The following is a 12,285-nucleotide window of genomic DNA, read 5'->3' on the forward strand; positions in this document are numbered from 1 at the left end:
ATACATGTCTTTATTCCCTCCAGGAAGTAAAGGATCCTGATCTCCAGGACCTCACCTTCTTACACACCTGCTTGAAAATGCTGCTATCCATATGCTTAAATATGAGCAGCTACACTGCCCAACAGCTCAGCAGCCTGCACTCCTGGGTTTTCAGAAGTTATATGAATGGCAGCTGGTGCAAATAGTGAAAGATTTGTTTTCTAATTATCTTTTATTTTTAAGTATGTCCTTCTCAAGTGTTTAACATGCAAAACAAATGCACATGAAACAGCCTCAAACCCTGTTTTTCAGAGAAATCTCTACCTTCAAAATCCAAGAGAAAGGCAAATCAAGCTGGGTTTATCATGGTGCCCTCTTCTGGCCCTTGAAAAAACAGTCGCCTTGCTGCCACTTGGTGTCTGCTTGGAAGAGGCATCAAAAGGAGCATCTGCTTGTGCAAATCGATTTATTTATTAAACTGGCCAGAAAAATAACATCACAGACCGTTCTAGATACCACACAAAACACGTTTAAAAATCCTTCAGTTATGTATGGGTTTATAAAAATAACTTACAACACTATTTTAGAAATCCCAGTAGAAATATAAGAATCTGTTACCAGGTAGGGATTTAAGCATAAGGCATTCTGCCCACAGGGCTGGGGAATTCACCCCCTGTTCACACCCCACTACTGAACTCCCAAGAACCATTTAATAAAAGTAATCTGAACCTTCTGCTAAAAGGGAGGGAAATGAAAAAAAAACAGATCAAAAAGCACATTCATTTCCATTACAAAGAGGCATTTTTGCCATTTCTTGACAACTATGCATGCAACTTATCCAACACAGGAGAGATATTCAAGAATCTGGTATTTTCCATGGAAACCTCTGTTTTAAAAGTATTGTTTGCTTAATTAAATAGAAAACATGGCACACATAGAACTAAATACAACTTTTAGGTCTATCTACATAACAGATTTTTCACTACCGGTTTTTGGAGTTTGGCTGGAGGGTTTGTTTTTTGGTTGTTTGGGGGGGGGTGTTGTTTGATTCTATGGGCTCACTAATCTCAGGGAAATCTAAATACTTTTGTGTTCAAAGTGGCCAGTTTAGACCTGAAACAGTGCAGCTTATGACAGCTCTGGAAAGAAATAAATTCACTCAAATTTAATGAAGTTGCACAGAGTTCTTGGAAGTATAATTCATTCAACATTGGAGTTCTGTCAGCTCCAAATTGGATTCATTATAACCACATAAGCTTCAAGAACAGCAAGATCATCACATCTGCGTTATATGCATGATTGTTACTTTCAGGGAAGAAACACAACTTTCTGTATCAAAAGGCCTTACTAAATCATTTTCCTTTCTCACTGAGAGGAATGTTTTCACAAATCAGGCTCTCTAAATAAAAAGTCACAACGGAGTCAGTTTGGAAGGCAAGAAATATGTTATTTTAGGTGGTACTAAACTTTTTTCCAAGGCTATTTTCTTCCTCATGATCAAACAAGTAGAACTTCCCCTCCACAGGCATGTGAGCTGGTAAAGTACATGCTCATGAAGAGACCTTGCACTTGCTGTGTCATGACCCAGAACACAGGAGCTATTTTATCTGATACAATTACCTGAACTTGTGGGGATTTTTCTGAGTTGGGAAGTTCTTTGTTCTGGAAAGGAATGTTCAGGAAAGAAAGGAGAGAGGAATAAAGCCAAACCAAAACAGTTGTTGTCCAGCTGTGCTAGCAGTTCTTCCATCACTGCCCACCAGACAATGCAGGCTTCAGGCTATGACTTCATGAAAGCATTCATCAAATGCCCTGCTAAGCACCAACTCGACAGTCAAGATTCCCATTGCATTGCTAATTGCCAGCCAATCACCACAAGTGACCAACTCCCACAGCGCTCTTCTCCTTAGGACGATGGCATGTCCAGGTTAAGCTCTATCCATTTCTTCAGGTGTCCAAGAGCGACTTCTCCCAAAACCTTCATTCTGAATTGCAGGAGTCAGACAGTGTGATCAAAGTCAGTCTCTGGCAATAGCAAGAATGGGGGTCTTTAACCTCAGCATCCACTCACAGTGATGTCTTCACCAGAACGCTTAGTCACAGACAGGTTGGTGAATACCTTGAGAGAAAGAAAAGAGAAGACTCTTAGTGTGGCTAAAATTAATGGTTTTTTTCCTGGAAGATTAACTTGGGCATGATGCACAAAACAGCAGCCGTTTCTTAAAGCACAAAAATAATAATGAAAATCACACATTTAAAATCCTTGCCATTAAACAGCGTGCACACATACAAATAACTTTTGTTCTCTTCACTTAGCTTATGTTCTTCCTTTTACAGTGGAAAAGAAAGAATTAAGGAAGTCACATGGTTTTATACCACCTCTTGTCTTAATGCTCCTAAGATTTTACAGTGGGAACAAGCTCAGCAATAATGAACTCCAGTACACCTAATGAATAAGTGTCTTTATGGCTCAAAGAAAACTTCTTTGTTTGGGAAAATGAAGTTAACTCAAGGCCTGGCATTTGGAGGGAATTTTGCCTTTGTGCCTTTGTAGACATTACAGAAATGTGGAAGTGATTGCTAATGAAGGTATATGCCTCGGATCTGTGTCCTCTTGACAATAGCTATGAAAACACTGAGTAAAACCAGTTTGAAAAATTCCAATCTTTACTGCTTTCAAGTCACATTAGTGCAAACAACACACTCAAAAATAATTATTGTAAAATTAACAGATATTAAAATTTGGGAAGAAAAATTCTACAAAAAAATTTTTAATACTGGTACTTTACTATGCAAATAATTGCATGGTTTTGCATAGATATAAAAAGGAAAAAAGGAAATCAAAACCACTGCTATCTAAATGCTTCAAAGTTGCAATAATTAGTCATCATCAAAGCCATCTCTCAGGAAGAATAAACCTAGCATAGAATAAAGTACATACACATTTCAGCTATGCAAATAACACTGAAGTATCTAAAGATAATGGAGATCAGAAAGACCTATATTTCTCTAAGTAGGAGCTTTGCTGCATTAAGGCTGCTAGCAGCTCTTCAGAGAACAACATCAATAAATGATAAACCTCTTCCACTTTCTATAAGCACATAAAGCATTAGACACAAATCAGGAAGACAAATGCATGTCTAATATATATGGCAGAAGAACAGTGACTTATTTAAAAAATAGTGCATGTTTTGACAGAGGGGTTTGAAGTCTCTACTTCTGATCCACAGCCTGACAACATATGGGAGCCTTCATTTATTGTTATTTCACTTCAAAAGACCAAGATTAAAAAGTACAAAATTTATTTGCTTTCCTCCCGGCCAGACTGCAAGCTCCAGGTGTGGGAGGGGACCACACTGCTCCCTAGTAAGCCAGCTGGAGTCATTTGATAATTGTTGGAAACATGTATTTTTTGGCAGAATTTGTTCATTATTTAAGTGAAGACAAGACCTTAGATCCAGTGGCTGGAAAGCCATCATTAGCTACCTGGAAGAATCACCCCAGTTTCAGAAGACAATTTCTCTTCATCACAGATGCTCGATTGCAGCCCCCTGAATTTCAGGCAGCACAGTGCAGTTGAGGCTAAGATGTAATTCTCTGTAGGGCTGAGGTCCTACCAGCTCTGTGCTTGCAGTTGTTTGGACTTTACCTTGCAAGAAATTCCATTCTGAGCTCATGTTTTCTGCAGAATAAAATGCTGCTCCAAGAAGAGAAGTGAAATCTGGCTCTAATTTGTAAGCAGCGAGAATGGGACCCTCAGTCTTAAGGTTTTCGTCAAGTGGAATAAAACCATGTTTCACAGCAGACTTAGCAATTAGTTAGTACTAGTGCCAATGAAGATGTCAGCATTTGACCCTGTAACACTGCCCCTTTCCTGTTCAAATCAGACTTCATTTCCCTTAACTTGTACAGGGATGTAACAAAAATAGCAGTGATATTATCCATCATTCTAGTCATCCAATATACTCATTCCTCACAAATTCCAGTTTTCAAGCATTTTTCTAATCAAAGAGTGCCATCTTGCACTTTGATTTTTGTTTACCGCTCAAGAGATTAAATTAGGTAAAAGCATAAAAAACCCTTTTGAAGGCTGTCACTAAAAATGATCGCTGTTCCCTGGAGCTTTTAAATAGCATATTTCTCCTGAGCCAGTTTCTTTCTCCCCCACTCAAACAAATATGATTATCTGAAATTACCTCCCTGAATTATGTCTAATCATCATTCTATTCAGTTTCAATTTTAGCAGCTCAGATGTCCAGAATAAATTATGACTCTCATCCTCTCTTCACACTGCATATGCTAATACCCCACTTGAGTTCGCAGGTTTGAATGCCTCCCTCAGAGATCCCCCTCCACAGGGCCCCTGGTAAGATAAGGACCTGCTACTCCTCTTCAAGGGCCTCCAAGAATGCCATTAGATGGTACTACAAAGAACAGAATCTATATTGTGGCTGCTTTGAAGATAATTCAGATTGCTAGCAGTTCACTTCATTAATAGAGTTCTTACTACATTGCTTTCACTAAATCACCTTGAAGATAGGAAACAAGAGAGGTGGATGTCACTTCTGCAGAGCAGCATCCTGGTGCACCCTTGCAAAGCTTTGTATCTAACACAATCAAAGGTTCTGCATGAAGACTTACACGTCATAAACAAGCTTTCATGGATCCTCAGCTAATATAAACTGGTCCTAATGCTACAAAAATCATTCTCTGATTTACATCTGGGAGCAGCTGTCCCACACCTGCTAGAGAAAATTGAGCTCTTCATTAAAGAGGAACAGCAACATAAACAGAAGAAGAAATATTTGTGTGGTTTCATATGAATTGAAGGCCTACGGAATAAAGAAAGATCTTTAAGAGGAGAGAGTTTGATCGAAAAATTGTCATGTAGCTGGTCCCCTTCCCCAGCACCAGTTTGTAAGCCTATTTTGAGTAGACTAATCTAGCTCTGACAACCACTTTAGCAGAAATAGTATTTGAAGCTTTCATAATCTTGAGAGGGAGAAAAATTCTACACTCCCCAGTAAAGAGAGAAGTGGATTAAGGGAGACCATAAACTTTTCACAAATGAACACACTAAAAAAAAATTAAATACCCCAGACTAAGCCTAAGTGTTAGAATTCTAAATATTAAAACTGGATAATTGCCTGTCCTTTCCTCCCCGCTACTTTCCTGCAAATGTGGACCTCTTTAATTCAGATTTCCAACACCTTACCCCAGAATGCTATGAAAGCTGGGCTATGAGGTGACCTTGTATACAAACCTCTGCACAGACAGGATGAATTCCTATGGTGCTGTCCAGCTGTTCTTTTGTCAACCCACATTTAATAGCAGCTGCAAACCCTTGGGTGACTTCTCCAGCATTTGGGCCAAGGACATGGAAACCAATGACTCTCTCCTAAATGCCAAAGAAAATGAAATGCAAGCACAGTCATGAATTCAGTTATCGTTAGACAAGGTGTAAGGTTTTCTTACTCAGAGTATATAATTCAATCAGCTCACAAAACATATCACAAATTAATGTAACCACTAAAATGTGAACTATCATTAGCACCAGCAGATGGGAGATGGTGTAATTTTGTTCTCTCTCTCTGCAAAGATTCAACTAGGAATTCAGGAGTCAGCTTCCTTACAAAGTTTCGCACAGAAGTACACCAAGAGCATACAAATTTAACACATGCCATGGTCTGTGCTCCATTGTGTGTGTCTGAGTCACAAACAAGGATTTAAATTTTATTCAGGTGAGTTATTCCACTCATTCCCACAGAATGCTTGCCTAAGTAAAGGTGAGCACCCTGCAGGAAGGCTTTCAGTACGAGGGCCTGTGGTAGGAGGCTACATGGTCTGTATCTGTTGAAGAATTTTCAGTTTGATAGTTGCTCACAGGAAAGGACCACGAGCTGAAGTTGTGGCCAACCAGACATGGCAGGAAGTATATTTTAACTAAATTGCCAACAACTCTTGTGGCAGTGTTGGCTTTCATTGGGAGATAATACACTCAGAGACTGGCAAAAACCCCATCCAGTTACAAGGAAGGTACTATTCACACTTCTCCTATCTATACTCCTGTTCAATTGCAAAACACACCACACTGCCCATACATCCTCAGAAAACACCCAGCAGGACAAGCTGTACTGACCTGATCTGCTTTTCTTAAAAAGAGAAACATGAACATTTAGCACATGTCAGCAGCTGTGGGCTTTAGTGGCCTTCAGGGAATTCATCAGATTTTGGTGACCACAGATGTAGCCCAGCTGAGTATCAAAAGTTATCTGCTCTTGCTGCTAAATACCACATATATTTGGTATAGTGGATATTACATACATTGAAAGGTTTTTATTCTTTCAATAAGTCTGGGGACTGAAATTTACCACAGGGTTTATTTAAATAAGAAAAGCTATAATTGAGTGATAACTAAAATGGAGTTACCATTATTTTCCTTTAAAAATATGGACATATGTCAAAATAAAACCATAGTAATGAAACCAAGGTAATAAGAGTATTAAATAGTTACTGAACTATTTTTTTTCCAGGGTAGCTTTCAACGCTACCCTAGACACTTAAACACGTTTCAAATTTTCAGGACAAGAAGTGAAAATAAATTAATGAAACACTTTAAATCACCATTAAACCTTTGCATTTTCTTAAGTAACTTTGGATTAGAATGTAGCCAGAGGTACTGTGATACCTTTCACACTACTGCAAACTCCTCCAGAAAGAGGAGATGGGCAACGCCCAACAGGTTTGCAAATTTTACGAAACAGCAACATGATGCTTAGAAAAACTGCAGGAAGATAAATCTGTATCTAAGAAAAATGAATATAGGTAAAGTAAGTTATGGTTTTTTCTTCTAGGACAGATAGCTATGCCACCATCTTAACAGGAATACATTTTAATAGAATATTACTCTTCATAATAATTTATATTATTAAAATCAACTAAATTTTATTAAACAGATGATGAACATTCTGAGATGGGCACACCAATTCTTCTAACTAATTACTAGCTTTGCGTTTGCTTCAGCAGGTACTGTACATTTCCACTGCGAGGAAATTTGATCCTAGCCCAAGGATAATCCTGGTATTATCACCCTAAATGGGATTTGTGCAGGCAAGATACATTATCCTGTTAGAACAAGCTGAAGAGTTTTACGAGCACATGTGGGTTTGGAGAGGTTACAAGTTGTGATGGTTTCTGAGAGACCTCAATTTCAGAGAGAGGAATCTCCCAGAAAAGAATGTCCAAGTTTGGGAAGGAGAGAATAAACCAATAAAACTCCTAACCATTTTTACATGTATTGATTTGCTCACTTCTCAAAGCTAATGAACATTCCTGAAGATCTCTACTTCTTATTTTACATATATGGAAGAAGTGCCATATGCAAATAGCAATGGCAGAATTTTGTATTTTACTGGGGGTTGGTTTTGTATACACAGAAGTATGCATCACTATAAATATTTATTACATTTCAGAAGGTAGGCAAATTTAAATAAATTTTAATTTGTTAAAAATAACCTATTTATATCTGTTGTATCATCAACAGTCCCTATGACAAACATATAGATACTGTTTGCCCTGGAAGGAAAGATGCACTTACGTTATCTTGAATATTGCAAATTATCTTTGCATAGCATTTGTTGTTGTCTCTGGATGGCACAGTCCACTCCAGTGGCCAGAAATGACTATGGTACACCTGGAAATAAAACACAGGTTTAAACAGAGTTGTAAAATTTCCAAGCAGAGAGCATGATCTTCCAAAAGCTGCCGGATTATCCTAAATAATGAGCTATGTACATAGCAATTCGAACATCTGAAATCATGATGATACTCTTTTCCCTTAATGAATGCCAAAGACAGGAGTCTCTACAAAACAAGTACTAGTGTCATCCAATAATTAAAAAAGGAGAAGCCGTAAGAATATTACACTTCCAGGACACAGTTCACCATGCTCTTATTAAGTTACAAAATCACAAGTGACTCAATAATCTTACTGAGGCTTGCAAAAACAAAAGCCAATAAGGTGACACAATAAAGAGGTCAGAATACACTAAATGAGGACTTAGCCAGAACACAAATGCTTCTGGCTGCACATTTTAAAAAAGAAAATGCTTTGAAAATCAAAAGCACATTTTCCAGAACAAAGGGTCCACTGTTTCACGTATAACATCAAGAATTTCACTCAAAAACAAAAATTTGACTGGGTATATACAAACTTTGTGGGCAGAAAAGCATTTAAGCCTTTGCCCTGTGGTCAGGTTAACAGTATTTTACACACTGCCATTTTGAGTTGTATTCACTTATTTTTCTCCACAGTCCAATTCAGAAAATGTCAGCTAAGAGGAAGACAAGTTCTCAACTTCATGAACTACCACTTATCTGCTTATTTCTGCAAATAATGCTCCTCAGGTGATATTTCCAGGACATAAAAGTTCAGTTTATTGTGAGATTTCTTCCCCTCATGCTTTCTGTAATGTGGTCCATACAGTATTTTGGAAGAACAGCCTCAGGCACTAAGTGCTTGTATCTGTCTAATTTCACTCCTGACCAGCAATCCCAGAGAATGAAAAGAGATTACTCACATGAGTAAAATGAAGCACATACCTCTTTGTACAGTCAAAGTAAACAGGAAAAATGAGCATAACATTTGGTTTTATAAAGTAAAAATCACTGTGGTAAGGAATTTGCCCTGCTGTAGGTACCAAAGCTCCACTTTGACATTAAAACCAGTGTATCGCTTCCAGCACATGCCCAGTTTAAATTTATCCTGAAGTATTTGCAGACACAAAGAAACCCTTTTTCTCTTTTTTTTTTAACCAAATATTCCACCTTTAAGCCCCTGTTTGCCAAAAATAGAACATATCTGCAATTAGAGCTATTAGAATTGAGAATTATTTTTATAACATGTCTAGGAACAGCCAAGGAAGACAAAAAGCCACCTCCTGCCCTTACATCAGAGCACAAAATGCTGTTTTAATTGACTCTTAACATTATTTAAAGTTACAAATTGGAAAGCTAAAACCCAGATGAAATTAACACATTTACCTCAATGTTTTCCTCCCCAAATTTCTCCACTGCGGTCTCTTCAGAGTACCCACAGGCTCCATACTCCAAAGGAGTAAATACAGTAGTTGGAACATTCACATAGTCACACTGTATGGCATTCAAAATAAAACAAAAAACCCACACAACATCAGTAATAAAACCAGCATACAGCAGTCTGAAACACAGGAAGAAAAGCTCAATTATCCACAATTCTGAACGCTCTTTTGTTTTTTTTAAATTGTCTTAACTTGAGGTACAGTTTTGTGTTTGTTCATTCCAGAGGTGTTAATTAGAGCAAGAACAAAATGACAGTTTAAAGTCACACTAACATTAGTATGCCCAGATTAAATGGATTTTAAATACATTTTAAAAATGTACTAGACCACAGGTCAAACTGGAGATAAAAAGTAGCCTTTTCAACCACTTCTACAAAGCATGCTATTTTCAGCTGGGGATGCTGCAAAGGCACCCTACCATTCAAAACTCGTTTTTCATCAGCTGTGGCCTAGGTGATGCCAAAGAACCAAAGACATGAAGTACAGCCAGTTGGGGGGGACAGCAAAAACTTGTCACTTCTCCCAGTTTTGTATCATCTCCAAACTTTCTGAGGGTGCACTTGTTCTCAGCATCCAGATCCATTAATGTAGATGTTAAACAGCACTGGACCTATGTCCAACCCTGTGGCACACCAGCAGTGACTGGCCTTCAGCTGGTCTTTGGAATGCTGGGCACAGCCCTTTAAGCTCATCTGCTCAGCCAGTTTTCAACCCACCTCACTGCCCACTTACCCATCCTGCAATGCATCCATTTGTCCACGACAATGTTATGAGAGACAGTGTCAAAAGCCTTTATTAGACTCAAAATAAACAAACATCCACTGCTCTTCCCATGTCCACCAAATGAGTCATTCTGCCATAGCAGACTAAGCAGGCTGGCCAGCTCTATTTCATTTCTAGCAATTTGATTTTCTACATATTTCAACTCTAATTAATTTCCTTTGTGACTGGGGATCAACTAAGACACTGATTACTATTCTTTCCCCACCTATCCACACCACCTCATTACGTTTCAATCACCTTTTCCAGATTTGTTACAAAGGCAGTGTAAGCCACGCTCCCATTTAAGTAGTTACTCATTTCTTGGATTCACTGAATAAGAATGCTTCCTTTGGCAGCATAAGGATTTTTGTACCTTGAGAGACTTATCTGGCATAAAATGTAAATTAAGACATATCCATAGCATTGCAGCAATAAAAAAAATCTGCCTTCTGCTACAGTTTCTTAAACCTTGCCTGGCTAATTCAATGACATTATGCACACTGATTCAGGGCTCTGTTACTGCAATACCTGCCAACATAAAATAAACAACTCAATCAAGCTCTAAATCTGGCTGATAGTTGAATTTGCTATGAATAGAGCAGGCTCTGAAAAAGAAAAACCTTTATGGTCATGACATATGGTTATGAAGGTGAGACAAGCACCCATATCAGTATAGCAGTTCTTTAAAGGCACTCTCCTTTCCTCATGGTTTAAACATAAGGTGTAAATGAGTACCCACATTACTCCCATTTGAACAACCATAACCTGGCTGAAACCCAGAGCTGCACCGGTATGAAACAAACACTGAATCCATTAATTCAAGTACTCAGGTATAAATATGTGCTGAGTTATTGGTACATCTGATCTTCCATTCTGTCCATATTCAACTACAATTAGGACTGTGTATTACATTGAAAACATACAGATGAGAAGTGAAAAAAATTAGTGAAAATAGCATTGAAGATTAAGAGCATCACAAACTCCTATTACACTCTATTTAGGGACCGTAGGTAGATTTAGTAAACTGCCTTTGAATTGGTGTTAAAGCACTTAACAGAATGGGAAAGATTGCTAACTTTTATGGAAGGCAGTAGAATTAAAACCAAGTTAAATTATCTCTGTTAATTTCATTATCATTATACTCAGAGAAAACTAAACCCTCTTAGTAGGAAAAAATAAAAGAGACTACTGCTTAACCCACAAGGTATTAATTTCATCCTACACAATTAGCAGAACACATCTGCAGTAATATCTTTGCCAGGGGAAAATTAAAGTGATCATCAAAGCTAATCCTTAAAATTCTCCTGGGTTTTCCACAAACAAGCAGACTTGCACTCTGCACTTGGAGAGCAGTGACAGTGTTTTAAGTCAACTGGCTCCTTACCTTAGTGGTTTCCCCAGCATAAAGCCTCCGAACTAACAACCTTCCTGCCTGGATTGCCACTGGTGTGAGTTCCAGCTTGCCCTGCAGTATATCTCCAACAGCATAGATATGTGGCACGTTTGTCTGCTCCTCATCATTGACAGGAATTTTTCCCGTTCTGCAATTGGAAATAACAAGAAAACAGATGTAAATGTTCTGCTGTGAAGGCTGGAGGTGTAAATAACCTTGCAGGAGTTAGGCCCCTTAGCTTTAAGAGAAAGACTTGTATGTGAAGTATGGGGGAAAGAATTCATATTCATAATCTTACAGTCTTGGGCAGGAATATAAAGTAGGGCAAATTTGACCAAAATTACAGGAATTCACACACTGGATAAGGAGGTAGCTTGAGAAGCTGCGATTCATCTCCTGAATCACTGAGGTGAAGCATAAACCTCTTCCAGAAACACCCTCTACCACCAGCTGAGCTGTGTACTGGCAGCTTTCAGGCATGACAGAGAGGCATTCTCCCACTCCACTTGTAAGACAAAACAATTTTTCCACTACTGAAATTTCAGTCCAGTGGCTGAAGCTGTTTATAGAAGCTTATCCTTCAGGCTCCTACACAGAGACAGGTCAGGCTGTTACACACCCTACCTAAGGGACAGCCAGCAAGCTTTTTAGCTGTAAGTGCACTGAGCTAATGGAAGTTTTTCATTATTAATATTTCCTACTTCATCAATAAATGAGATAGTGCCGTGATCACCACAGGAAACACATGTAACAGGGAAACCTAATCAGACAGACATAGAAACAGTCACACAGTTACTTGAGAGACCAGAGGCAATTCCCATATTAAAAATCCAACTTCCTCAATTTTGCACTTGCTAACAATTATACAGTTTATGCTAATAACTTTATAGTTCATCTATTAAGCTAGTAATAGGTGTCCTGACATCAGAAAGAGGTGTACTGCTCTACAAGCCAATGTGGGTCTGCCAATTTTGAGTGGACCAAAATTTCCACTTATTTGGAATATCATGACTGTTCCCTTTGACAACATCAGTTACTGCATTCATGTATAAA

At 38.4% G+C, this 12,285-nt stretch overlaps 1 protein-coding gene across 2 annotated transcripts in view; it reads right to left on the reverse strand.

Annotated features, from left to right (window-relative positions):
* Nucleotides 1-192: 192 nt before the first annotated feature.
* TXNRD1 (thioredoxin reductase 1) overlaps nucleotides 193-12,285 on the reverse strand; it is a 36,391-nt gene continuing 24,298 nt past the window's right edge. For both annotated transcript variants that reach the window (XM_039571561.1, XM_019292537.2), the window contains 5 exons: nucleotides 11,224-11,380; nucleotides 9,022-9,129; nucleotides 7,577-7,672; nucleotides 5,243-5,377; nucleotides 193-2,098 (listed from right to left, as the gene is read on the reverse strand). In XM_039571561.1, coding sequence (XP_039427495.1) covers nucleotides 2,036-2,098; nucleotides 5,243-5,377; nucleotides 7,577-7,672; nucleotides 9,022-9,129; nucleotides 11,224-11,380 — 559 coding nt within the window. In that variant the 3' untranslated portion in view covers nucleotides 193-2,035. The remainder of the gene's footprint in view (nucleotides 2,099-5,242; nucleotides 5,378-7,576; nucleotides 7,673-9,021; nucleotides 9,130-11,223; nucleotides 11,381-12,285) is intronic.

The sequence above is a fragment of the Corvus cornix genome, chromosome 1A (assembly GCF_000738735.6).
Source record: "Corvus cornix cornix isolate S_Up_H32 chromosome 1A, ASM73873v5, whole genome shotgun sequence".
Lineage (NCBI taxonomy): Eukaryota > Metazoa > Chordata > Aves > Passeriformes > Corvidae > Corvus > Corvus cornix.